The sequence below is a fragment of the Corvus kubaryi genome, unplaced genomic scaffold (assembly GCF_017639235.1).
Source record: "Corvus kubaryi isolate FWS band 111438036 unplaced genomic scaffold, C.kubaryi_AGA036_p1.0 37256, whole genome shotgun sequence".
NCBI classification, from domain to species: domain Eukaryota; kingdom Metazoa; phylum Chordata; class Aves; order Passeriformes; family Corvidae; genus Corvus; species Corvus kubaryi.
In genome coordinates this window covers 8,519,790-8,545,590 of record NW_024581076.1, presented here as the reverse complement: position 1 = coordinate 8,545,590, position 25,801 = coordinate 8,519,790, and the positions used below count along the sequence as shown (strand labels likewise).

The following is a 25,801-nucleotide window of genomic DNA, read 5'->3' as shown; positions in this document are numbered from 1 at the left end:
TAAGAATTCCCGTTCAGTTTTCTCACACTTTGCTGTATCCAACAAATGGATGCCCCTAGAAGAAATAATTTTTGTTTAATTCCATGTTGTGCTACTTCATTAGGAAAAGAAAGCCTCCCAAAAGCTGCCAAAATTTCCTGATAGGTTTTGTGCTTAACAAATTCCAAATTCTATAGGTTTCCTTGTTGAAACCGTGTTGCTGCAAACCCGGATGTACTTTAGTTCCAAGATGAGAGGGCACTGAAGGGTGTGCCTTACTTGTGTAGGAGGATGAGACAGAGACATTCATAGAACAAGGAGAGTAATTGTCCAACCAAAATACTTTAACCAATTGTAACTTTTTTTCTGCTTTACTGTCTCTCTTATTAAATGCTATGGTTCTATACCATGCTTGACCTAGCTAACTTTTGACTTGGAGAAGAGGTTGCAAGCCTTAGCAAGTACTGCATAAAGCAGCTGTGCGACCAGAGAACTTTTCTTACCTGCTTGAGCTTTGAGGTTCTAGAATTAATTGATAACATTTTCTTCACTTATGTGTAACTTCTCTAGAGCTGGGTTTTTATTCTGTGAACATTGTTTGTCTTGAAGTCATATCATTTGCAGGGAATCTAAACATATGGCTCTGCTGCATCTGTAGACTTTCTTGGATTATTTTTTGAATGCTTCAACACACTAGAAAAGCGTAGGAGGAATTTTAGAGTCAAGTTTAATATCTACCATCTCTATTACATTGTACAACTTGTAGTACCTCTCTTAATGTTTTAGTAATAATGCAGGTTTTTAAGCATATTTAGTTTGTTTGGTTAAGGAAGCGGCTAGCAAAAAAAAAAGAAAAACATCTACTGAAAATCTTCACAAAGTGGTGGAAGAAGTGTAAGGTCAAGCATTCATAGATATTCTTAAAAATCTGGCATTAAAAAGTCTTTGGATGTACTTGCAGACATCTGGATGGAAAGTCGGAAAGTTTGCTTATTGACTTGAAAAGTGTTCCTGACTTTCCGTATGTGGTGGCATGGATAATTTTATTGCTGTAGATGTGGAATAAATTCAACTTTGTAAAAAATTTCAAAGGGTGGATATTTACTGTTCAGTACAACTAAATATTTTTATGTGGGTTAGGGTAGAAGGTCTGATGCTGTCTCAGTTGAAGTTATGAAAACACGGTATTACTAAGCTCAGTACTATGAGTTATATGATGTGGGAGGGCTTTAATTGCCCCAATCTGTTCTTTATGTCTAAAAATAGTAATAACATTTTTAACAGGCATATAAGGGAATATGGAATCAGTTATAGAGAAACAAACAGATTTCACACAGTGATTTCTCTTTTGCTATGTGGATTAGTGCTAATATCTTAATTGGCCATTTAATGCATAGCTCAGCAAATACTTCCTTCCTCAATGCAAAGCACTTCAAATGTATTTTAATACCACCAGGGGTTTTTTTGTATCTTCGGCCTCTTCTAGTAATTAGCTGTTTAAATACTATTTACAAATATACAATAAGTCTAAATTTGATCTGTTGTTTTTTTTTTATTCAAGCCACTACCAAAAAACATGGTGTCAAGACTATGTGAGTCCAAAAAGGTGTGTGCTGCAGCTGATATGCAACTCCAGGTATGTTTTTTGCATTCTAGTTTCTACTCTTTATTCAGAACTTGCAAAACTTGTTCATATGATTTGACCAAATTTTTTATTTTAATGTAGATGTGTTATCTAAGTATATGCAAATTAATTAAAATTAATTCATTTTTATATTAGTTGTCATGTTTGTTTTTCTGAACATATTCTGTGTTGTCTGCTTAAACCTAAATGCTGATATCTGTAGGAAAATATCGTGAAAACCAGAGGTTTTGAAAATGGTTGGATTATCAGAATTCCCAAATGTGGTTTAAGATTGAATTCTTGAATTAATGGAGTAATTCAAGGAGAACTTGCAGTAGAGGAAGTATTGTGTACCTTGGATCATTAAAATTTAGTAGGACTGCGAGATACAGGCTACCATAGTAAAATCAAGCCAGCAGGTTTATTTACTAGAAAGTGATTTGAGCTCCTTGTCTTCTGTAGCTCCTGATGAAAGTGGCCACTTGTCATATCAAAATGGCTGGCTGAGCTGTAAGGATGTAAGACTTCTCTCTCACAGTGTTAGGAGAAGTAACTAAATTCATAAACCTTTATTTTCTGTGGGTAGGTATGACTGATCAGTCATTTCTGTAAACAATCAGTGATACTGTTCTTCAAAGAAAGTAAAGGAAATTAGTCTTCTATCTAAAATGGTATTTGATCCTTTTCAATCCTGCAACAGCAGTTCTTGGATATGTACAGTAGCATTAGCATCCAGCCAAGTTTTTTTACAGTGAGCATTTGGCTGCATTTAGTGTGCTACAAGTTTTTGCTGTGTGATTTTTGTGATTTTGTTTTCTTCTTTGTTTTGCCTTAAGCCAAAACATATAGTTTTTCCTTTTACAATTAACCTGGTGTTTAGGTGAGATAACTCTGCTAGTACCTTAGTAAAGGTTAGTTACTGAGATGTGGAAAGAAACAAATTTACAGATCTTTGGAATTTTTCCATTTTTTCCCATGGGTGCCTAATCATTGACTGGTGCTGGCAATGATGCAGTGATTAAGCAGGCTGCTTGCCCTCAAATTACTCTTCTGTAACTAAAGTTCAACCAGTTTCAACCTGTGCCAAATGACCACAATGCCACACTGAATAATATTATTCATTTCCTACTTTCAGCACTGTGTTTTTGGAGATTCCAGATATAAAACCTGCAGAAATGTGCACTCATTTCAGAGAGACAGATTGGCAGAGCTGTTCTGTTTAATAATTCAGAAAAAAATATCCCAGAGAAGTTAAGTACATGGCAAATATAAAGCTAATATATTTCTTTGCAGAACTGCATATTGTTACTAATGCAGATTAAAAAGCAAAATATATTTTAGTCTTCAGATGCCGAAGTATATATGTGCTGCTAGTTGTATGCCTGAAAAAACTGTGAATAAAGGTTCTAATACTGTTCCTCCAGACTTTGCAAAGACTGTATTCTATAATGATGGCTAGATGCTATGTTAGCTGTATTTGACCTTTAAAAGAAGAAAAAATGCTGACAAATATTCCAGCAGTGTGTAAAACGCCTGGAGGTTCTTCTGTAGTCTGTTCAGAAAATAAGTCTATTGGCATGTGAAAGTAAGAAATATTGCTGCTTTTTCATAACTATAATACCTCTGAATTTTCTTTTAGGTCATGTAATCAGTTACTCAGAAGGAAAGATAGGAGAGTCCATACATCTTCTCCTAAGGCTTTTGCCAGGCAGATTGAATCCCAGAGTCTTTCAGTCAGTAGTAACTTCACTGGAAAATGCCTAAGTGTTTGCATATTAATACTATTAAGCAGACAAGGAGCTAGAAAGAACTGGAATCAAGTGAAATTAATAAATACCAATGTAAGTGCGAAGTAGAGAGGCAGTATGAAAATAAATAACTATTTGATGGCGTTTTTATATTTTTAGGTCTTTTGAGAAATGTGAGAAATTTTCCTGAAATTAGAAATCATCTTCTATCTACTGCTTGATATTAAGTATTAGCTTGCCCCTCAGCAGTATCACCTAAAATCCTGTGGTCCTGGGATGTGTTTCCCTTTCCCATTTCAAAGGCCTGTGTAAACACACAGAACTGTGGTTTGTAGATGGAAATGCATATGGGTATAAAGTTCATCCAAGTTTATTTTCAGGGATGGTTTTTTTAGCCGTGCTGTCCAGGTGGCCTGGCTCATAGCTTTCTTCCCACACTTCACATGTGGCAGGATCAAGGGAGAGCTTATAGCTGCCTTCAGTGACTCATTTCCCTATCACCACATTGTTCTTCAGGCAGAACGTTTCCCTACTTCCTTGCTGTGAGTTGAGCTTTTGCTCTGCCTCCTTGACCACAAACTACTCGACTCCAAATTTCACTTTAGAGAAGGTCCACTGCAGTGCAGATGCAGTTCCTCCATCTCATGAGGAACACTGAGGAGCAACTGCAGACTGGCCCTAGCAAAGATGGGAGATAGAAAAAAGAGGATTAAGGCTGTGCTGATGCTGGACACTAAAGTCTATTGTCAGATGCTGAAGTTACTCATGTTTGATTTGAGTTTTTTAGAGAGGGGAAGTTGGTCTGAATTGACTCCTGCAGAGTTACAAAGGTCTAGGGTGACAGGAGAAAGTGTGCTTTCTAGGACTGTTACATCAGGTAATTTTCAGGTCTGTTCATGATACTTACTGTGGGTCATACTCTCAGTCACCCTTGCTACCATAAATGCTGTAGCTTTTGTTAAACTGTGTAAAAAAAAATGATTGGGATTCTGGTGACTAGGAATGCAAAGCCATTGTAAAGCCTCTTTCTTTTCTTAGATAAATAAGAGTAAAAAAATATTGCAGTTTTTGCAGGGTTGTGTAGGTTTCTCATTATATTATTAGTCTGAACAGATGCTTGCTGCCTATTCTGGGTTTGTAGATGATCAGTGTTGAGTGTTTACATGTCTTGTTCAGTGTTGCTACCTGGGACACAAAACTTGCAATGTCATTAATGGATGATTGTGCAAGTTGAGTCTTACTGACCTCTCTTCTCCTCATTAGCCATGTAAGAAGCAAGCAGGAAATCTAGGAGTAGCTCCTGCAAGTCATGGCTTATTCACCCCCCTACTTAGAACCCTCAGTTTTTCGTGGAAAAAAAATCAATGTGCACATTTGTTATTTGTCAAGAGAACACTGTCAAAGGGTTTATCAGAATCCTGTGAGTTAGAAGACAGTCTATTCAAACAGAAAGAATCTGCTCCTTTAGAAACAGTCACAATTTTGATGAAAATACATGTTGTATCCAGAACAAATAAAAAGATGCTGAATTCTGATAAACTACTAAAGACTTCAGAATGATTTGTACTAAAATTTCATAATAAAGAATCTTTTCAGAGGTTCGGGGGTTATGTTATTTAGATGACATAAAACATCCAAACAACTTTTCCTCCATAAAATTTCGTGGTTATAGGTCCTGGAACAGTGTATTTATGTCACTGGGGATGGTATTGCACCCTGGGAGTGTGACTGGGCCTGAATCTCTAGCCAAATTATTTGCTTCATTGCTTGCTCAGAAGCTTCTTGAGGCTCCTTATTGTCAATTTTCCCACGAAGTGTGCCTACCACAGAATGACCTGACCTGAACTCTTCCCTTAAACATCTGGATCCATCAAACTTCTCAAAAATATCTTGTGTTGCACAACAGTGGATGTCCTCTTTTTCTGTCTTTCCTGCACTTCCACAGATTAGGAAATTTTCATATTAAAAAAAAGGCTGCGGTCATTTTCAGTGATGGCACACACAGAGCCTTGGCACTGTCTTCTGTCCATGCCTGTTTCATGTTGCTGTGCCAGATAACTCTGCTTTGCTGTCTTTGCTTGGAAAATCTTTTTAATGGTGCTGCTCTCCAAACACCTCAGTAATTTGGACATGGAAAAATTGCTTATGGAGTAGCTCTTACTTCCGGCAAAGTACCAACCCAATGCAGTGTGCTTTGAGCTAAGCTTACACTTAGCAATTTATTGCTCTGATGGTGAGAGCTAAAATAAAGGAAAAATCTGCCTTAGTACTACACTGTTGCAGGGCTCTAGCAGAAACTCAGTAGCATCAGCAGCTCTGTGCAATGGACATGGTGCTTTTAGGTCAAAGGTTGGACTTGATAAACTTGGAGGTCTTTTCCAACCTCAATGATCCTGTAATTCTTATGTTCACTGCCTAAGCCATAACTTGTCCCTGCAGGGGTGAGGTGTTCTCATGGCTGTATGTACATGTCTTGAAGTAGCTTATTTTGCAGTGTCCACTTAAATAACTTTAAAATAACTTAAATAAATTTAAAATAGGATTTTTAATAAATCCATTTGAAAATAATTTTTTTGAAGAGGGGAATTGCTGGAGCGCCTTAGGGACAGATCTTAATTTATTTAAAAATGCAGACAATTTAGTACTGCCAGTGTGCTAAGTGACCTGAACATAGATTTATTATAGGGTCATGATGGTGGTGGTTTGTGTACTCCAAAAACCTGTTTCTCTCCTTATATGTTATACAAATAATAGAAGATTTTCAAACCATATATATTTAAACTATTCCCTCTCCCTAGTCCATCTCTCATTCTTTGTGTCTTTTTTGGTTTTCATATGCCAATAACATGTGCCAAAGACAAATGTATTTTCTCTCTTCAGGTATTTTATGCTGTCTTGGACCAAATCTACCACGGTAAACACCCTCTAAAAAAGTCAACCACAGAAATTTTAAAGGAAACTCAGGAGAGAGTTTATGGGTTGCCATATGTACCCAATACAGTGAGTAGCAACAGAGTAACTGTATAAATTGCACCTTTTCTTTGATAGCATATTAGTACCCCTCCCTCTCCCAGACCCTTACCCTGCACACTCATATGCTTATTGCTGTTTTGTTATATTGAAAGAGTTTTCTCTTTCACTCACTTTATTCAGAGAGTGTGGTGTTGGAAATATTCAGCCAAAAATCAAAATTTAATTAATGTACTTGTTTCTGTATAGGTATAGTCTTGTAATGATGAACTTCATTACTTTGCCTTTATTTTCTTATTAAGGAAGGCACCAGAAACAATATATTGGAAAGAGGGTTTATTTGAGCTTTTCAAAGGCTGCTTATGAAAGGCAGCAAAACACTGTGCTGCTCATTGGTGTTTGTATACTGTCAGCATGAGAGAAAGTGTGGAGCAGGAATTGGAAGTGTTTTTCTCACTGTATTCCTGTGACCTTTGTCATGTCATTTATCCTTTCACATGTTATCTGAGAGTGCAAAACCCTTGAGTTCTACAGAGCTATGTAATTTTGATCTTTATCACAGCATGCATTTGTTCTGTACTTCATCTGACAGCCAAAGGTACAGTTTGCTTAGACAATAGTCATGGGATTTCCTGGTCTGTGTGAAGCTGAATTGCCCCCTGGAGCCTGGCCCCCCAGTCACTGTTTGACACTGTGTCAGAATACCCAAATCCTTTTTTCTGCTTCTTGGAAAATGTACTTTTCTCCTTAACAAAATGTGTTTTTCCTTCTCAGAGAAGGGTGTTGGGAGATCCATTTCCTCATCAAAACCGTACTGCCACTGCTCACACCTCCAAAAGAGTGTAACATCTTGTAGTGAGGCTATGATCATTATGAAGTGGGACAGCAAGTTTTGGCCTGGAACTCTATCCCAGCAAAATGTACTGTGAACTTCTGAATTGTCAGAAAGTCTATGTTCACATTTGTTGAATGTAGAATTAGTGTCAAGAACTGTAAGACAGTTTAGATTTCAGTAAAACATAGTGAAAAATTGCATTAGAATAACATTAGTACTATGTAGGGTAATTAACGTCTGTAATTTGTCTTGCTGTCATTTGCTGTTCTTTCTTCCAAACTGAAGATACGTTTGCTGTTTAATTTATAGTCCAGATATAAAAATAAAAGCCTTGAAAGTAAAGGTTGGGGATTTTAATTGAAGAGAATATATTTCTTCCTTTCATTTGATTTCACAGCTAGACACTGAAATACAGTAGTAGGGACTAGCTATTTTTTTTTCTGTTATTTGGCTAGGTACATATAGAGGTGGCAGAGAAAACAGAATGTTTTGATTATTTGAATTTTATCTGTTCTCTAAGCAATTAGATTCAGTTATGTATTGCTAAGTCAGGCTTCTGTATCTTAAGTTAATGGTGTTGGGTAAGAGTAATTCTTCCTTAGTGAAGATCTTCACTGCATTAATGTGATTTTTCTGTAGCAGCATTGTCTGTCAGGGCTGCAAACATCCGTTATTATCTCTTCCTGATGAACCCTAATTCTCTTTTACTGCTCTTGACAGGCAAGTAAACTTACTAAGTATCCTCTGAATGTACTTGGTTGGGCTTCAGTCTTATTGTGCATACTTATATTCTGAAGTAGAGCCCCAGCATTTGTCTTCAGCAGATGAATTTCTGTCATTCTCAGGCACAGCTCAGATAATAGGACAATTTGCATGTGTCTTTTTGTTACAGTGCTTTCAAAATGAGGCATATAAACTACACCTAGTAAGTAAATGCTGCTGCACCTATGGGGCAAGGTAAACGTAAGCATCATGTGTTATATGCCAACAGTAGGAGGGATAGTGCAAAAGAAGTTCTGTTGAGAGACAGTGCAAAATAAGTCCTGTTGAGGTCTGTATTTGCCATTCAAGCAGGTTTTGCAGGCACTGGGGCAGCAGGCATTGCACACAGTAGTGTTTGCGTTGGCTGTGTTGATGCGGATGGGTGCAGTGCTGGTGCCACATGCAAGGCAGAAAGGCAGTCAGATGGAAGCACAGAGAAACAGCACCCCACTAGACTTTGTTTGTCTGAATAATGCAAATCTCAATTTCTGGCTGGCCATTGCTTATCTGTTCAAAAGTATACAGAGTTTACTGCTGGCTGCTGGAGGATGAAATTCCACTGGGATTTCATTGCTCTGTTACTGAATCCAGAAGCTGATGACTGCCAGGCAGGGAGCAAGGAAATGTATCTGCCTATTTTTGTAGTGTCTGGCAGTTTTGTTGCCAGAGGAAGTTAGTGTTACTGAGTTTGAAAAATGAATAGCAATTTTGCACAGGTTGGATTCTTGAGTTCTTGTGATACCTTTAAAAAGCAACCAGTCTTCCTTTTGATTCTTCTAAGAAAGCAAGATAAACAGAGTAATAATGACCATGCGTTTTCCAGCCATTTCCTCCTGAGGATGTGGTGTCAAAATCTCTGCGCTGTGGGTAATTCAGTACTCTGCTTTTGCTCCAAACTTTTCTTCAAATCGTAGCTTATGTCTTATCTCTTGTGAAGTCAGTTTTCATTTATTATGGCCTGCCTTGCAGTTGATGATACTGTCTGCTTTTAGAGTGTCTCCCCTGGTCTCCCTTACCTTTGTCCACAGGATGCCCAGAGAGGCTTTTGAACATGTATCGGGTGACCCTTTGATCAATCTGAGACATGATCAAAGTTTCTCCCCATAATCTGTTGCTTACTCCCCTCATGTCCCCCAAGTTCAGACTTGAAAACTACTTTCCTTTGAGAGAGTCATCAAAACTTAATGATATGCCATTGCTAGTCTTTCGCCAAGCATAATAATTCGTATCTCCTGCTGGGGGCTTGGGTCAGTATTGTAACAAAAAATGACACACAGGGTAAACAGACTCTGCAATGATAGTGGAGTTTGCAGCCTCCTGCAGTTACAGGAAAGAGCTCTCAATAATGAAGTGGTTGTACAATAAACACCAGCTGCCCAGATCATCATACCCGTATTTTCTTTGTGAAATAGTTTGAGTTATTGATTCTTATTTTCAGAAAATTATTATAGACTTATATATTAATTGTCTGTCCATTATAGTAACCTTTTCTAATCTGGAATTTTGGTGGGAGATGCTGGTTTGACTTGTGACTGTGAGGAAAAACGGTTTTGAAGAGTGAGGCATAGTGAATCTGGGTTCTTTTTTAGATCATTGCCAAGTAGTCTCTCTTGCATTTTTTAAAATTACGTGGTCTTCCAGTTGGCTTTTCTTCCAGAAACAGCTGAATTTCTTGTGTGGTACTTGAGTACAAAGTGCGATGAGGGAATTAACCCACACACATCATTATAATTACATTTGATAGGAGGCAACATGTTGGTATGTAGGCCATCTTTGATATTTTTTGGAACACTGAATAATTTGCTATGTGCCTTTTTGTTTTAGCGTATTAAAAATACATATTACTTCAGAAGGACTACCTTTACTGATGCCATAAAATGGGCATCGGGTTACAGGTTTAATTATGGTTATATAGTTTTGTCCAGGATGCAAGTTTCTTTGGCAGCATGGTCTATGGCTGCTGGTGTTTGGAGAGACCAAAACACCTGTGAGACCAAAAATATTAGCCAGCCAAGTTTGCCAACAGAAGACAAGGCAGGTATTGTGAGAGATACCCTAGAGCAAAGACATGTATGAAAATGGTGTATCACCAATGTGATTGTTAGTCTGTCTTCTTCCTGCAGCTGGGGGACTCTGCCCAGACAGGGATCCTGACCTTGGAAGGCTCCACCTAGGTCCTTGTCTTAACTTGCTGTGGTTGTGTCTGTCATGTTCCTGACAAAGAAAATCAATGGATGAGATGCAACCTAACATTTGGAGTGCTTGCTCAGGGAGGCTGTGAGGCGCTGCAGGAAGATGTGGCTTGCCATGGGTGCTGAAAACCCAAGTTTTTCTTTAACAGGGAACATGCAGAGGCATCTGGGTGTTTGGTCAGCTGAAGAGGAGTTGGTGTCAATAGACAGAACTGGCTTCTCTACAGAGAGAAAATAATTTCTGCATCACACAGGGTCGCCATGAGCCAAAGCCTCTTTTTTTGTTGTTGTTGTTGAAGAAAACCCATGTGCAAGGGAGTACAGTTTTAACAGGCTTATTCCTGAGCCTACTGAGGGCTGGCTGGCAGTTTGGGTGAAATATCTCGGTATAGAATCTGCCATCTGGATCCTTGTGGCATCTGTTGTCTTAGGATTTCTTGTTAGGTTTTTGGAGTGACTTCTAATGTGCAGTTATAAATAACTGTTTCTGTATAAAATTTCATGTGAATATCACTAATGCATATAAAAAGAATAAATAGTCAGACTGAGCAAGCAATGAGGCAGCTGGCTTAAAGTAAATAAGTGATAACCCTTAACCTCTGATGGTAAAAGTGGTTTTGAATTCTGAAAACTTTACTCAAGTGGTGAACATAAATCTTAAAATTATTGGTAAAGGAAGGCTAAGTAGTGGCTGCCTATTAAATTTTAAATTGTAATTTCACTTCATACTTATTTTATTTAAAACCTTCAAAAATTTATTTGAGATTTATTGAACTAAACTATGATGTAACCTTAGAACCTAAGCAAAACTGAAAGCTAGCTTAAAGGAAATGTAAAAAAGCCAGCTAAATGGTAGAATGGGTGCTACTGGCAAAGAGCTTTAAAAAAACCAATTCTGGGTGGCAGATGAGGGAATAAAATTTATGGTGCTAATCAGTAAGATGCTAAAAAGAATTCAGTGAGAGAAAGAGCCTGTACATCTGAATATCTGAGAAAGGGAGGTTATTAGAAAAGTAAAAGCCATATAAAAGTGTGAAGAACGGAGTACAGGGTAAGTTCTAAAGAGCCAGAAGTAAAACTGTGGAAGTTTCAAGCAGCTTAGAAACCAAACCCAGCAATAACGATTAAAAACAATGCAACAGAAAGAGGAAAGCTGCCAGATATTTGTTGGAACTGGAACATAGCTAAGTATGATGATTCAAAAGACATTATGTAGTTATTCAAGAGACTGAACCAAGGATACAAACCATCCTGATACAAAAAAGATTTAGCAGTAAAGGACCAAGTCCTTTAAAACTTTATTAAGATAAAAAAAAGAAATCATTTTATGACTAGAGATAATTACTAAAATAATGCAAGAATTCAGAACAAAAAAGGCTAGAAATGCTGAGTTGCAAAGTAGGTTGCAAAGCAAAGAGAAGGTAATAAAATTCCATAATTACTGAAGAAGCAAGAGGAGAGTGGGTGAAAGAAAAACAATAAATGTCAAAGACAGCAGTGATATTCTATTCTGCCTCAGCATTTTTTGAAAAATAAGTGATTTTTGATTAAGTAAGTAATACATGTAATTTTTGAGATGGATTGAAACAGTACTGAGATTAGGGAATACAAGAGAATAAATTAGATTTAGTCTGATTGTCAGAATATTTAAGCTTGTCAAAACAGTCAGTGACTTGGAGGAATTATCACTCACAAACTCAGGAAAAAGTGGTGTTATCATGATAGCTGATCTTATGAAGGGAGAAGAACTTGGGAACTGTAGACTAATTGTTCAGATTTTGTCACTCAAGGAGGAGTAGAAGCAATTATTAAGCAGCTCATAGGTACCTTGAGAATAATCAAGTGAGCAAAATAACCCCAGTTTTGTGAAGAACTGCCTAAGATGAAAAAAATCCGCTTTCTTCTTAAGATATTGATTGGTCTTGGAAACTGGAAGTAAGTAATTGATAGCATAACTCTATGCTTAGCAAGCTTTCTGACACTTGCAAATCGTAATTGTACAACCAAACTGTAGATTTGTGACTGAGTCAACACACAGAAAACATAACTGACAAAGCAGGTGAATGCTTAGTTTCAGACAGGGACATTTTAAGTGGACATCACCAGGAATCTGTCCAGAAATTACTGCATTGTATGGTTTTGTTAATGATTTAGGTGATAAATTATTTATAGAAACTCCTTCAGTTGGCAAATGTTGCAGAAATTTTAAAAAACAGATTTTAAATTATCCAAGGAATTTGGATCACTGTGGTGTAAGTCAGGCAAATGGTGCAGAAGGCCAGCTTGGCTGATCAGGAAAATCCTGTTTGAGCTCAGGAGGAAAAAGAAACAGTATGGTCTCTTGAAGCAAGGTCTGGCTTTGCAGGAAGAGTACAGAGCTGTGATTTGTTTATCACAGAATAACAGAATGGTTTAGGTTGGAAGGGACCTTAAAGATCATCCGGTTCCAACCCCCCTGCTGTGGACAAGGACAGTTTTTACTAGACCAAGTTGCTCAAGGTCCCTTCCAAACCTTACCTCAAACACTCCAGGGATGGGGCACCCACAACTTCTCTGGGCAGCCTGTTCCAGAGTCCAGCATCTTTCAGAGTCAAAAATTTCATCCTAATATCTAATCTATACCTGCCCTCTTTCAATGTAAAGGCATTTCCCCTTGCCCTATCACTATAGGCTCTTAATAAAAGTCCTTCTCCAGCTCTCTTGCAGGCCCTTGTAGGTACTCTAAGGTCTCCCTGGAACCTTCTCTTCTCCAGGTTGACCAACCCCATTTCTCTCAGCCTTTATGCAGGGAGAAGACACAAATTGCCAAAGCTCAATTAGAGTTGAAACTGGCCAGTGTTGCTTCAGATAACAAAAAGGGCTTTTTAAAGAATGTTAGTAGAAAGATGAGGTTTCAAGAAAATTTTGGGCTTATACTTGTTGAAGATGGTCATCTGACTAATAGGATGAAGAAAAAGCAGAGTGATTCAATGCATTGTTTTCCCTCAGTCTTTAATGCTAGTAATAGACCTTGGGCGTCCAGTTCCCAGAGGACCATGAGTGCAGGACCAGTGATTTCCCATTGGTGTACACTGAATGTTCACAGGTCTCAGGGCCTGGTGGGATTCATTGCAGAGTTCTGAAGGAGCCAGTGGATGTCATGGCAGGACCCTTCTCAATCATTTACCAAAGGATAGTTTGCACTGGGAAAACAATTTAAGTAATAAGGATTTAAAGAACAATAAATGCCCAAAGAGTATGCTTTTATACGTGGGATGCTGAAAAGGAAATTATCTGTGGTTTTTTAAATATATTTTAATATTTGGTTTGGGGGAGTTAGCAGTAGTAGTATTGTGTCCAGTAGGTATCTACCTCTTAAAAAAATCTAGCAAAAATGAGAGAATTACAGAGAAGCAGTTTTGGAAAGATACTAGGTTTGGAGCTATGAGGAAAGTTAAGGAAATTGAGCATTTGGCTTGCAAAGAGAAAATTATATGAGCACACGAGTGGTATTGAAAACCTTTATGAAAAAATTATTTGGAATTGAAGCTGTGATTATTTGTTTCTTATTAATGAGCAAGTAGAGGGGGAAGATGATATAATTGATAGCAAATGTGATTATGGTTAGTATCTAATCTTTTAAAGTATTGTTACTTTTTTCCCTTGTTTGTTGAAGAGGGAAGCAGACACCCAGTATGTCTTGCATCTCTCTTATAGGCAGTTTTAAAGAAACCACTGTTGTAGATCACAGAGACATAAGTTTCATAGTAAAGCCAAGAACCTTCATAGAGTATGGCTTTTCCACTTTTTCTCCCTCTTCATTTACTTGAGAGGTCCTGATGTTGCTCATATTCCACTTTTTTGAGTGTTTTGAAGAGAGATGAAGTCATATGTTATTACTCAAACTCTTGAAGTTTGTGTAACCCCTTCAAGGTAATTTTTTACCTTGCCATGTTGGAAACTAAAGTTGTTTATGCAGAGTGCAACTCCCTGGATTAGTTTTCATATGAGCCTTCTTAAAAGTATACTGTAAAATCAAATTGAAGTGTCTGAGTCTGAGGAAAAGATTAATAAAGGAGGGCACAGTGAACTCTGGGGAAGTAATAGTTCTGTAAATAATTAATAGCTAAAAGCAGTTTCAAAAAGATTGGTGCCCTGCTGAGGTCAGTATTAAAGTAGATGCTGGGACTTTCAAAAGCTCTTAAAGTCACCTTTCAAGGTTTGTTTAGGTTTCTGTCTTTGTGGAGTTGAGTTCATTTTATGATAAAGAAAATGCTGATAGCAAATACTGTTAAGATTTGTTTTCCAGTGGTAACATGACACCATTCACTGGGCGACTATCTACAGCACTAGAGTGTTTACAGCTGTCCTAAGATATGAAGCACTTTTAAGGAAATTCTTTTTCCAAGTGCTAGCCCCATGAAGCTCGAACGTACTTTAGTGATGGTATTTACCATATTTACCATGTGGTAGAGCATTTTAAGGAACAGTGCAGGAAGTAGTTGCATACGTCTCCTGTTAACATTTTGAATATATTTAGATATATCTTACATATATATGAAAAAACAGATAGCTTCATCTAGTTTGCTATAGTTCTGTTTTTCATGGCTCACAAATCCTTTTCCCCCCTGGGATTGCAGTACTGGAGCTATATTTGACAGTGATAGATACAACTGAATACATCATTGCCATAAACACAGCCTAGAGAGTCTGAAATGAAATTCTCTTCAAATGCAGCAGGAGACTGTCCTTTCTATGAAAAGTCAAAACAGAAAAGAACAAGACAGAGGAAATATTAGCACCCTTGCTTCACAGAAGGTGGCTGAGGGGGGGTGAATGTAATTTTTTAAGTTCACAATGCACTTGTGCCAGATTAAGGATTAGAATCATAATCCCTCAAATCCATCCCTTAATCTAGAACGGCTCTAGAAAAAGATAGTAAATAAATGGTACTGTAAAAAGGTGGTGATTTCGTCTTCCAGTGTTGGTTCAGGTAATTTAGTTGGTTAAGTTGTACTTGCAAATATATTTTGCAGTTGCCACACAACTTAAGATATTTTTCAGTTTTTGTAAGGGCTTATCTTAAGCAGCATTCATGATGTTTATTTTAAAATAATAGGTCAATACTTAAAATCAGGTTTAATTGTAAAAGTAATTTTAAAAATTTGAGCTTCTGTGCAAGTCTGTACCCAGAGGAAACAGTGGTGATCTGATTCTACTTATGAATTTAAATCTTAGGCAATAATAGAAATTATTAATTGTAATTGAAGAGGGGGTATTGCATGTGTGTCTACCTGTGTAGAATTACATGGTATGACATGAAGGATTTGTTTGAAAATTGTATGTTTGCAAATTCTGTATATTTTACTTTAAAGACTAGTTACAATGTTTACGAGTAACACTGTCTCTTAATTTGTCCAAATAAGATCACTTAAAGGACACAATAAGGAATCAATTTTTATATCTCTGTGTCTTTTAAAGATTGTGAAGCAATGGAAATCATACATACAGATTTTTGATGTCAGTATTCTTTATTATCTCCCACATCCCCCTTCCCTCAGTCCCTTTCTGGGGAGAAGACAATATAGAGTAAATAGTTCTAAATTATTTTGCTATAAGCAGCTCAAATTCATGAATAGTTTATAAATAAAAATGAAATATTTTTCTTTAAGCAATTCAAAGACCATATGGTACATATCTGAAATCACCTAAGTGGTTAATTGCATGTTAAATTCCTTTCCTCTTCCTAAGTGTAAACAACTGCAAAAATATTTACATTCCCTGCCTTGCTAGATTTATTTATCATTTTATAATAAAAACATGGAAGTGTTATAAATTGAAATCTTAATCTCTTGCTTGACTCGCTTTCTGAAATGTCATCGGTGTCTCTGGTTTGGTTTACTTTGTGTTCTCTCCATTCCTAACACAGAAATGCACAGCCCTGGAAAACTGAAGAGTATTGATACTAAGTGAGTTAGAGGCACAGCACGAGATGAGGTTTCTTGAAATCAGTTTTCTGTTATTTTAAGCAAGATTAGAAACTGCAGGAAAGAAAGTGGTTCTTTATTGCATTGTATTATTATTGTGAAACTCCAGAAGGATGATGATGTAATTCTATAAAACTTAGAGGGGTTCAGGTCAAAAATACAGAATGTGAGTTGACCAAGCAAGCCGCTGCATACATATGGAGAGAGTTGTTTCTACAGTCGGGGAGTGCTCCAGCTTTTCCCCAGAGGTAGCTACTGGCACAAACAGTCTGCAGTCTGCACTCCAATACTCATTAAACCATTTCATCAAGTGAGAATGAGTTGAGGACATCTTCAAAGCACTGGCTAATGTGTGCTTTTTTGCATGGCAGAGCAGTGTTGTCCTGGATTTCCACTGGCGCTGATAAACCTTGGCCTCAGCAGAGGGAAATAGCCTGTGCTGATTCCCGTGCTAATTGCCGTTCTCTCCTGCCTCCAAGTAACCAGAGCCTGCGGCTTCCCCTTGACTCTCAGGAGTTTTCCATCCATGCTGATAGCTAAATTCAAGGGCATTAGGAGCAGTAGTATCAAGTTAGTGCCAGACACAAGGGGTTCTCCACCCAGTAGCCCCTGAAGCAGATAAGTTGGCTGCTCCTCTGTTGGGTTTCCTGCCAGAATAAAATAATACATAAATAAATATATAAATACATAAAATAATTTAATTAAGAAGTGGGAGGGCACCAGATATCATCTCCGTCAAATATTGTTCTTCATGGAAACAATTCAACAACGTGCTCATTGATGTAATTACTGTAGCACACATTTTATAATTAGAAGTCTTAAATGACAAAAATACTTTCCTTAATTTAGTATTGGGTCTTTTCAGTTTCTCACTTGTGTTTTTGTCTTAAGATGCAAAGCAAAATGGACATAAATATACTTTGAAGTACCTAAAGTCACAGCAGAAACTGTTAGAAGAACGTTTTGAAAAGTCCGAGCAATAGTCAAGAATTTCTGTAGGATTTGTTTTCAAAAGATGTAGTAGGATCTTGTAGCACTGATTCCTGATGTAATTAGTGGAGGTCCCCAGAACAATGTTTACCCACACTCAAGCCAAAGCTAGCTTAGTATATATTAAGCTACCTATGGATTTTCTTTCAATTTTGTCTTTTTACCATCACATCTAAACTTTTATATCAGATTATTTTTGTGACAATATTAACAGTTCTAAATTTAAAATTCAGATAATGGAATCCTGAACTAATGTAGCCTTCAAAATAGTTCAGTTTAACTAATCCTACCATGTTGTTAAAATGAATGAAGTGACTTAACTTTTGAATAGAAGATAGAAGGTGTAGTAAATTATTCCGATTTCTCCTAAAGCAGTAATCCTATCCTCTCAAACGGTAACAGGATAAATATTTCTGTCCTCTGCTATAAAGGAGGCCTATGTGACTAGTTTGGGCAAGACACATAGGTAGCTAAAGTAAAATGAACTGAATCTTACCCTAAGAATGTACTCTTGAAGGACTTTAAAAAGGTCCTGATAAGGTGTAAGAATACAAAAGTATCAGTAAGGTATTTTTGGTTTTACATGATGGGGTGGAAAGCCATTGCACATGGAATTTTGGAAATGCTTCAGACATGGTTATAAGAAAAGATTTATAATGTTGGTGGAAAAAAAGCCTGTTTAATAACAGCAGTGGATCAGTCACACACCTTTTTTGCAGTCTGTTGTGCTGAATAAAAAGCAGGCATGAACATGACCTGTGGATGGCATATTATCATAACCCATGGGCTATGCTGTAAAATACACTGTTTTATAAACTCCTGGAATGGGTTCATGGAACTTTTGAAGTAACCGATTACTCAGAGTCTTCATTAACTTTCTAGCTGCTTACCAAAAATATAACATTTAATAAGGAGATTGCCCTAGTTCTATATGTCTAGCCTTTACCTTGTCCAAAAGGGAATTTGATATGTCTTTTTTTTTTTTTATCCCTAATGGAGAAATGACTCCTCATTGGAAATAACAGAAGAAATCAAATCATCTTGCATCTATAGCTGAATTTATTAACACAGAGAAATGGAGTTTTATGCTAGAAGGTCAATAATTTAGTTTAAAATACATTTACAGTGATGGGGGTGTCTTTTTATTCATCATAGGACTTTTTAATGGAGCAGTAGCCATTCTTGGGTTTTTTGCACATTTTATTGCCTAGGTTGTAATCTCCTCTGTATGAAGTAGGAGAGGAAGAGTTGGGTTTTTTGGGTTTTTTTTAATGTGGGCAGGTAGCTCCTTGTGAATTAGGGTAGAGGATGGGTGTTTTAATGTTTAAATATATTTCAATAGGTAGCTAAGTCCAGTCTTGGAAAGTTAATTGTTGGGATGACATAGAATTAGAAAATGTACTTGAGTAATGTAATAGGTTTTGGATAATATTGAAGATTGAGAGTTCCTGATCAGGAACTTTGTATGAGGACTGGGAGAAAAGTAGTGACAGGGAATGATGACATGCTAGAGTTATTCATGCTCTAGAGTGGAGAAAATCTGTACTGGTTAAAAAATAGAAAATTAAATCGAATATAGGCTTCAAAGTTCAGTAGGGAATAGCTCTGTTTGTTGTTGGTTTTCCTTTACTGCTGTTTGCAATGGGAGTACAATCTTAGTTTCAGTTTGACTCATCCTCCATTTCTGTTTTGGGTACTATCCTGTTCTAAATGAATTTTTGAAATTTCAACTTCATCATATTTGCAAGCCTCCCCACATGCAGTAAGAGAGATGAGTAGTGGCATTCCTTGGTCTTTCTATATCCTTTCCTTTTCTCTTTTGAAAGGAAACAACGTGAAGTTTGTCAGCAAAGCAAAGACAAGGTCAAACAAAATTAAGCAGAGGGTACTGAGGGCTGTTGTAGGTGCAGACTTTAAAATCAAGCTTTTGGTCTTGGACAGCTTGGTAAGAAGTTGTTCTTTTCTCCTTGCTTAATTGTGATATAGAGTTTCAACAAACCCGATGAATGGAACAGTTGATCAACCTGGAAGTGCAGATGAGCTGTTTTAGGTGCAGACCATTAAATGCCGAGAGCATTTCAGTGAACAGTGTAATCTGAGGTTTCAGGGAAGACATACTGTCATAGTTACAGCTTATGTGATTATCAAAGTAATTCCTTTCTGTTGGGAGAGGTAGAAATATCCTTCACTATGCCAAACTCCTGGAAATTATTTTTGTTTGTAGCCTAAAAACCATTTCTGAGTATGCGAAACCAATTCATCAGTAAAGTTTTCCACATTCCAGAGAGAGAGTTGAAACTTCTAATCATAACTTTAAAAACTTACTATAAAACAAACTGACGTGTTTTCCTGCTCAGTCTTCTAAAAACGTAGTCTCTTTGCTCTGTTTCAAAATATGCTTTTAGCTTAATGATTATGGTTATAATTAAGAGACTAGTTAGAAAAACTATAGCTATAAAGCATAAACGTGGCAACCAAAACACCTTTGAAAGCAAACTGGAGACTCTGTCCAAGCTGAATGTTTTAACACACTTGCGTTACAGTGAAATACAGTACAGGGCTTTACCTTAAAAAAAAGAAAAAAAGTTAATAGTTTTTAAGAATTTGTACCATGCAGCAATACCCATAGGAAAATTGAAGACTGAAGACCTTTTTTTATCTCATTTAACCCTGCTACTCCTACTTTTAAGTAGTGGTATAGGTCACCAGTACAGACTCAACTGGCCACCCATGGCAAATTCCATTTGTTTTGGACACCTGTCGTAGGGTGGAAATAATCATCTTGTAAAATGTCGGTTTTGAATGGCTGAACTACAGCTAACTTTGAGAACTTCATTTGTAGGTGTTGCTCAGGAAAAGGAACTAGCAACTTGCTTCTCATCAGCTGTTCCAAGTCATTTAGATTATGAGGCACCATTTGTTCCCTTTTCTTTTAAGGAAAAAAGACTAAAAAGACTAAATAAAAGCCAAATGCTTTCTTTTCCCACCTTCTCAGTTGGTCATTTTTTTAGAAAACACATACATCTTTTTGGGTAATGGAGAATAAGATGATAATCAGCACTTTCTTGAATAAAGAAGCATAGTTTATTTCAACTGTAAAAAATAAGGACTTTGTTAATTACAGTGTGATAAAGAATCCCAGTCAAAGACAAATAGTTTTGGAAAATTACAAATGTCCTTTCACTTTTTTGTTTGCCTTTATCAGAATTTCAGCCACTGACTGTAGGATAAGAACAAGCATCTCACAGCCTATGGATTTAAATTTAAAACATCTGTTTTATTACTTTATTGTTTATCTTTTAGTTCCTCTTGAAAACTGTTTATTGTAGTACCTGCAAAAACTATGACAACTGTCATATCACAAGAATGTTAGGAGCTTTGACTTTGGGTAGGAGGACATATAAGGTAGGGCACTTTTTGGCTCTTTGGTTTCCTCACAGCCAGCCAGGGCAAAGGAAGTTTCATACTCCTTCCTTTATGCAGTCACCCATTCTTATTTCAAAAAATATGCCAGAATCTGTTGGGAAACAACATTGTTTCAGTTTGGTCCTGTTTGCTTTTACACATCACACTGGAGAGGTGATGAAATCTTCATCCCTGGAGACTTTAGACAGAGCCCTGAGAAATCTCTCCAAAGCTGGCTTTGCTTTGAGCAAGGGTTGGACCAGATGACCTTTGGAGGTCTGTCACAATTTAAATTATTCTGTTGCAGTCAGGGAAATAAAAATTAAAAAATACTTTGATTTCTGTGAGGATAAGGCTGATAAATTCTTGTAAGTTCTGATTTTCTTTGTTAAGAAACATAAGGAAACAGTCAACATTAAACAGCATTAAAAAATAAGTCTGTCATCACTTGAATGAGTCATAAAGTGACAATAAATTAGTCATAAAGTACCAATATATGAATGAATAGCAATATAATTGTGGACTATAATATGCTAAATATATATGCACTTAAAAATGTGCAGACAAATCTGTGAATTATGCATTGCATGTGGATAGAGTTTGTGTACCTCTAAGGTTTTTGGTACATGGAAAACTGTATTTTTTATAGTATTGAACCTAAGTCCCAATAACCATTTTGTTTGTGACAAAAGTTTATAAATTGAACTTTAGTGAGTGTAACACTGGACTTGCCCACATGGAAAATTATAAAATATTGTGTTACTTGGAACAAGGTAATTGTGGGGTTTTGTTCAAGACCAGTAGAACTACACAGCTATTATCAGATATGAATAATTGATTTTACTGCTTGATTTTCTCCCCTTCTGACCCTGTTTATATATAATTTCAATCCTGATGATCAGTGTACTGGATATGCAGCAGTTAGGTTGAAAAATGCTTCTTCTGATAAAGGATTGTTCATTCTGGGATTTATTTCTGGTGGCTTTTTTTTTTACTTTTTTCTTATTTGTTTATCATTAATAGTGTCAGATTTCTTCCATCATACATAAGAAAATGTTGAACAATTTAAAGAATTTAAAAGGTAACCTGGGGTTTGGGGTTTTTTTTATTACAGGCCTGGCAGCTGCGATTCAGTCACCTCGTGGGTTACGGTGCCAAATATTACTCCTACCTCATGTCCAGGGCTGTTGCCTCTATGGTGTGGAAGCAGTGTTTTGCTCAGAACCCGTTTGATAGGTAAAAATGGAGAAATGTTAAATAGAATGAAATGCTAGTTGCTTCTGGAAAATATGAAACAAATGAGCTTGGTGGGCTTTTTTGATCCAAATTAATTGTTGGTGTTTTTCTTGATTTTATGAGGATTACAAAGCAGGAAATAAGCACGCATGTGTGTGTATATATATGTGTGTGTGTATGTGTGTGTGTACTTTGGTACATGTTCATTGGTGCAAAAAAATGGTGTCTGTTTTAAAATACAGGTCTGTCAATTGGGAGGCACTGAAATCCCTATTTAGACATAATTAGAGAGCTTGAAATTCATAGATGCCTAATTGCTTGTAATTTTCTATTGAAATTAAAGCAACTGTGGGTATTAAACAAGTTTCATGTCACCAACTTCAAAGCTAAGTATAGCTATCCTACTCATTTTGCTTTGTGAAATTAAGAAGTTAATTGTGAGGTCACAAACTGTAAGCGTTCTTACACCTTTGCTGAATGTTCAGGACATTGTAACAGAGCAACTTCTCCCTTTGGCACAATGAAGACTGAAACGTTGTTCACAAATTAACTTCTGTAAGCACCAATACACACTCATATGTATAAAATTTGTCTAGTTCAGTTACTCATAGTGTGATTTTTAATGAAATTTGAATTTGAGGAGTCAACATGACATCAGTTGTTTTGGGGTGGAAAATTAAATTTGGTCTCTGTCTGTGAGTTCTGTAGAGATCCTAGAAGCGAACCTGAGTGAAGGCTGGACAGGTGGTGTTTGCAGATGGCTCTAACACCTGTGTTTCTCCAGGGCAATGGGGGAGCGCTATCGTAGAGAGATGCTGGCACACGGCGGTGGAAAGGAGCCCATGCTGATGGTTCAAGGTAGGAAATAAACTATAACTGTTTTATTCCCTTGCAAAGGGAAGAAACTTAACTGCGTTTCCCAATTTGGTCTTTTTAGTTTAATTATGATTTTCACTGGATTTATGGAATAAAAATTTGGTAAGTGGACTGGTCATCACCTTTGTGTCATGGTCAGTAGAAATCCTTGTGGTACATGGAGTATACACAGATAGTTGGGCTGAAGTGTTGGAAAGGTTTGTATTACAAGGCTGTCTAAAGAATTCAGAATAAACTTGAAGGAAGATAGATTACATAATTTTTGGATACAGTAAAGTAGTAATTTTCCCATACATGGAATTCGTATCTCTGGTTATTTTGTATAGGAGAAGTTGAACTTGGTTTGGCCACATCATTGCAGTGTCATCAAAATATCTTTGGCTGTATCAGTACTTTGAGTGTACATTTTCATGAAATGCAGCTCTGACAGCTATAAGAAAGAAACATGGTTCATTATTCGTCTCACTACCATATTTGCCTTCTGAATCTGTAGAAAGAACTTCCAAAAATCATTCATACCCATCGCAAAAATACTGTGTGTTCATACATTAAAAACAGAATGCTAGGAAAATGAAACAAGTTTGAGAAACTGCTCATCTCAAATCTATCCATGAGATCAGGATAAAGACTTTCCTGTGTAATGTTACAGAATTCAAACCAAACCTTTTTGTGTTACTTTTGCTGTTCCTAAGATGAGCACTTGCTAAATCCTTCATCCTTTCAATTTTCTCTGAAATTCTTAATATTAAGGATGAGTATGAATTCACTGGCCTCTGTTCACTTTAGCAGACTGAAACTTGTGGGACTTTTTTCTACAGATAAGGAAGACAGTGGTAATGTGTCTGCATTTCATCATGAGATTGGCACAGTTTCATGACTGGAACATTTCAGTTCTTTGACCCATCTGTTTATATTTGAGGCCATGACCTCTGCTCTCCTTAGACTCATCATGTATTAAGCAACTATATATTCTTTAGGTTGTCTGTTTACATTTCTGATCTAGAGGGTTACTTTTCATTCAATATGACTTCCCAGAGTTATTTCTCTTTACTGTTCTTGAAGAGTTTGTGTTTGCAACGTTGAAAAACTGTGGCCCAGAACTGTGGATTAAAAAGTTGAAAGACAGGGATATGTCTTTACAAGCATAACCAATTTTTACATTTTAAGTCATAATGGTGGAGAAAGAAAAAATTGTTTTAAAGTCCACGTGTGTTTATGATCTCTTTCTGGGATATATTCTTAATTTTACTGAGCATTGATTTTTCCTGGAATGTCCTAGAAGCTATGTTGAAGTTGCTGGCAGTGTGCTTCCTTGAATCAAGTGCTGTTTGAATGAAGTTTCAAAATTCGTCTGTGGATGGTCTTACAGAAAATCTGCGGAAGTAAAACTGCCTTTCCCCCTTGCATGTGATAGGATCTTATGGAAGACAGTGTCAAAGGGCTCACTGAAGTCCAAGGAGGTGATGTGCACTTCTCCCCTTTTCTGCCAGGCCAGTTATTTAAAGTTATCAAGTTATTTAAGCATGACTTGCCTTTGGTGAATCCATGGTGACTATTCCTGATTTTTTTTTGCTGTTCAGGAGTCTGAAAACAGTTTCCAGGATAAGCTGGTCCACCACCTTCTTAGGGACTGAGGTGAGACTGACCAGCCTCAGTCCCCTGGGTTCTGGTGCTTGCTCTTCCTGAAGATAGACACGACTTTTGCTTTTTTCCAGTCTTTTGGTACCTCTCCTATCTTAATAGATTACTGAAAGTCGACTTGCAATGCCCTCTTGTCAGCTCTCCTAGAACTCAGGGGTACATCCCTCCAGCGCCTGTGGGCTTGTTTATGTCCAGTTTTCTCAAGTGTTCCATGATCTGATCCTCTTCCACTAAGGATACATCTTCCTTGCTTCAGATTATCTCCCTGGCCACTTTGGTATTCTGAATTTCACTTCTACACTCTTTATACAGAAATCTTAAAAGATATTCAAGATCAATAACCAGTGTTCATCAGCAGATTCTTGGTCTGTGCGTGTCATGATGTTCATTTGTACACAGTAAAAAACTTCACAAACGTGCTTGAACAACTCCCTGAAGAATGGAATCAGGGTGACTCAGATGTTTTGACAAGACAGTAGCTTGATTGCTGATTTGGGATTATTGGAAGCTAAATCATAGAACACACCTGATCAAAAAAGTTATGGTTGTATTTGATTGGTCTGTATTTATTACCAAAAGTGAGAATTTATGGAGAAAAGTTAGAACAATTTAATTTGTTTAGGTTCAATCAGTTTCTGATTCCTCTTGCTGCTTTTTTTTTTTTCATTATAGATACTTGAGAATACTGGATTTCTGTCTCCTGTTGGTTTCCATCAGTTGCAAAACTGTGCTCACATAGCAAATAACAAAACATATCTGATTAAAGACAGATCCCACTAAACTTTAAAGCTTGTTGATTTTACTCTTCTGCAGAGAAACAGTCCAGATTCTGTGCTCACTAGTGCCCTGTTTCAAAAAGTTCTTTAGGTTATTTCAGATGGTTTTTTATGTGGGCTTGCACATGTCTGGCTTTCGGATGTGCGTCTGCAGCCTCACCCTTGAAGTGCTTCCATACCTCATTGTGAAGTTAGCCATGTTTATTGACTGTTTGATAACAGGTTACTTCACGAGCATGTTTCATTTATGCAGTTTCTTTGTTATGATTCTCTTCTCAGAAGCAATCTATTGTCTTTCTTTTGTGTTTGGATATGACCCTAGCTTTTCATCTTTCTCCAACATGATTCCACAGATGTTCTGATTAGGAAAGATAAAGGATCTGACCTGTAGAATTACTGACAAGGTTCCTGTTTGAACTAGTCTTTAATTAGGAAACACAATATACTTTTGTTGTTGTTGTTGTTGTTTGCATTTGACTCTCTTGACATTTGTTTCCTCTAAAAAAACTAAAATCATAAAGGTTTTTTGAAAACTTTTAAAACATTTTCTGAAGTGACCCTTTTTATCTCACCCCCTTGATAGTCAATGAAATACAGAAATAGTCACAAATATGAATAGCAGGAGCAATTGAAAATGGGTGAACAGTGCTTTGTCCAAGAAGCCTATTTTCTTTAAATTTTTCCTTAGAGGACAAATAACATTTTGAGAAGAACTTGATTCCTCTGTCATTTTGTGTTGACCACATGACTCTTGCAGATTTTCTCCTTCCTAAGACTACATGGTATTAGGGATTCCAAATT

The 25,801-nt window shown here is 36.9% G+C and overlaps 1 protein-coding gene across 1 annotated transcript in view; it reads left to right on the top strand.

Moving 5' to 3' along the window:
• Nucleotides 1–25,801, top strand: part of LOC121662613 (mitochondrial intermediate peptidase) — a 68,453-nt gene that overhangs the window by 38,929 nt on the left and 3,723 nt on the right. The window contains exons 15-18 of the mRNA XM_042023976.1: nt 1,541–1,615; nt 6,232–6,351; nt 21,586–21,707; nt 22,492–22,565. Of these exons, the coding sequence (XP_041879910.1) occupies nt 1,541–1,615; nt 6,232–6,351; nt 21,586–21,707; nt 22,492–22,565 (391 nt within the window). The remainder of the gene's footprint in view (nt 1–1,540; nt 1,616–6,231; nt 6,352–21,585; nt 21,708–22,491; nt 22,566–25,801) is intronic.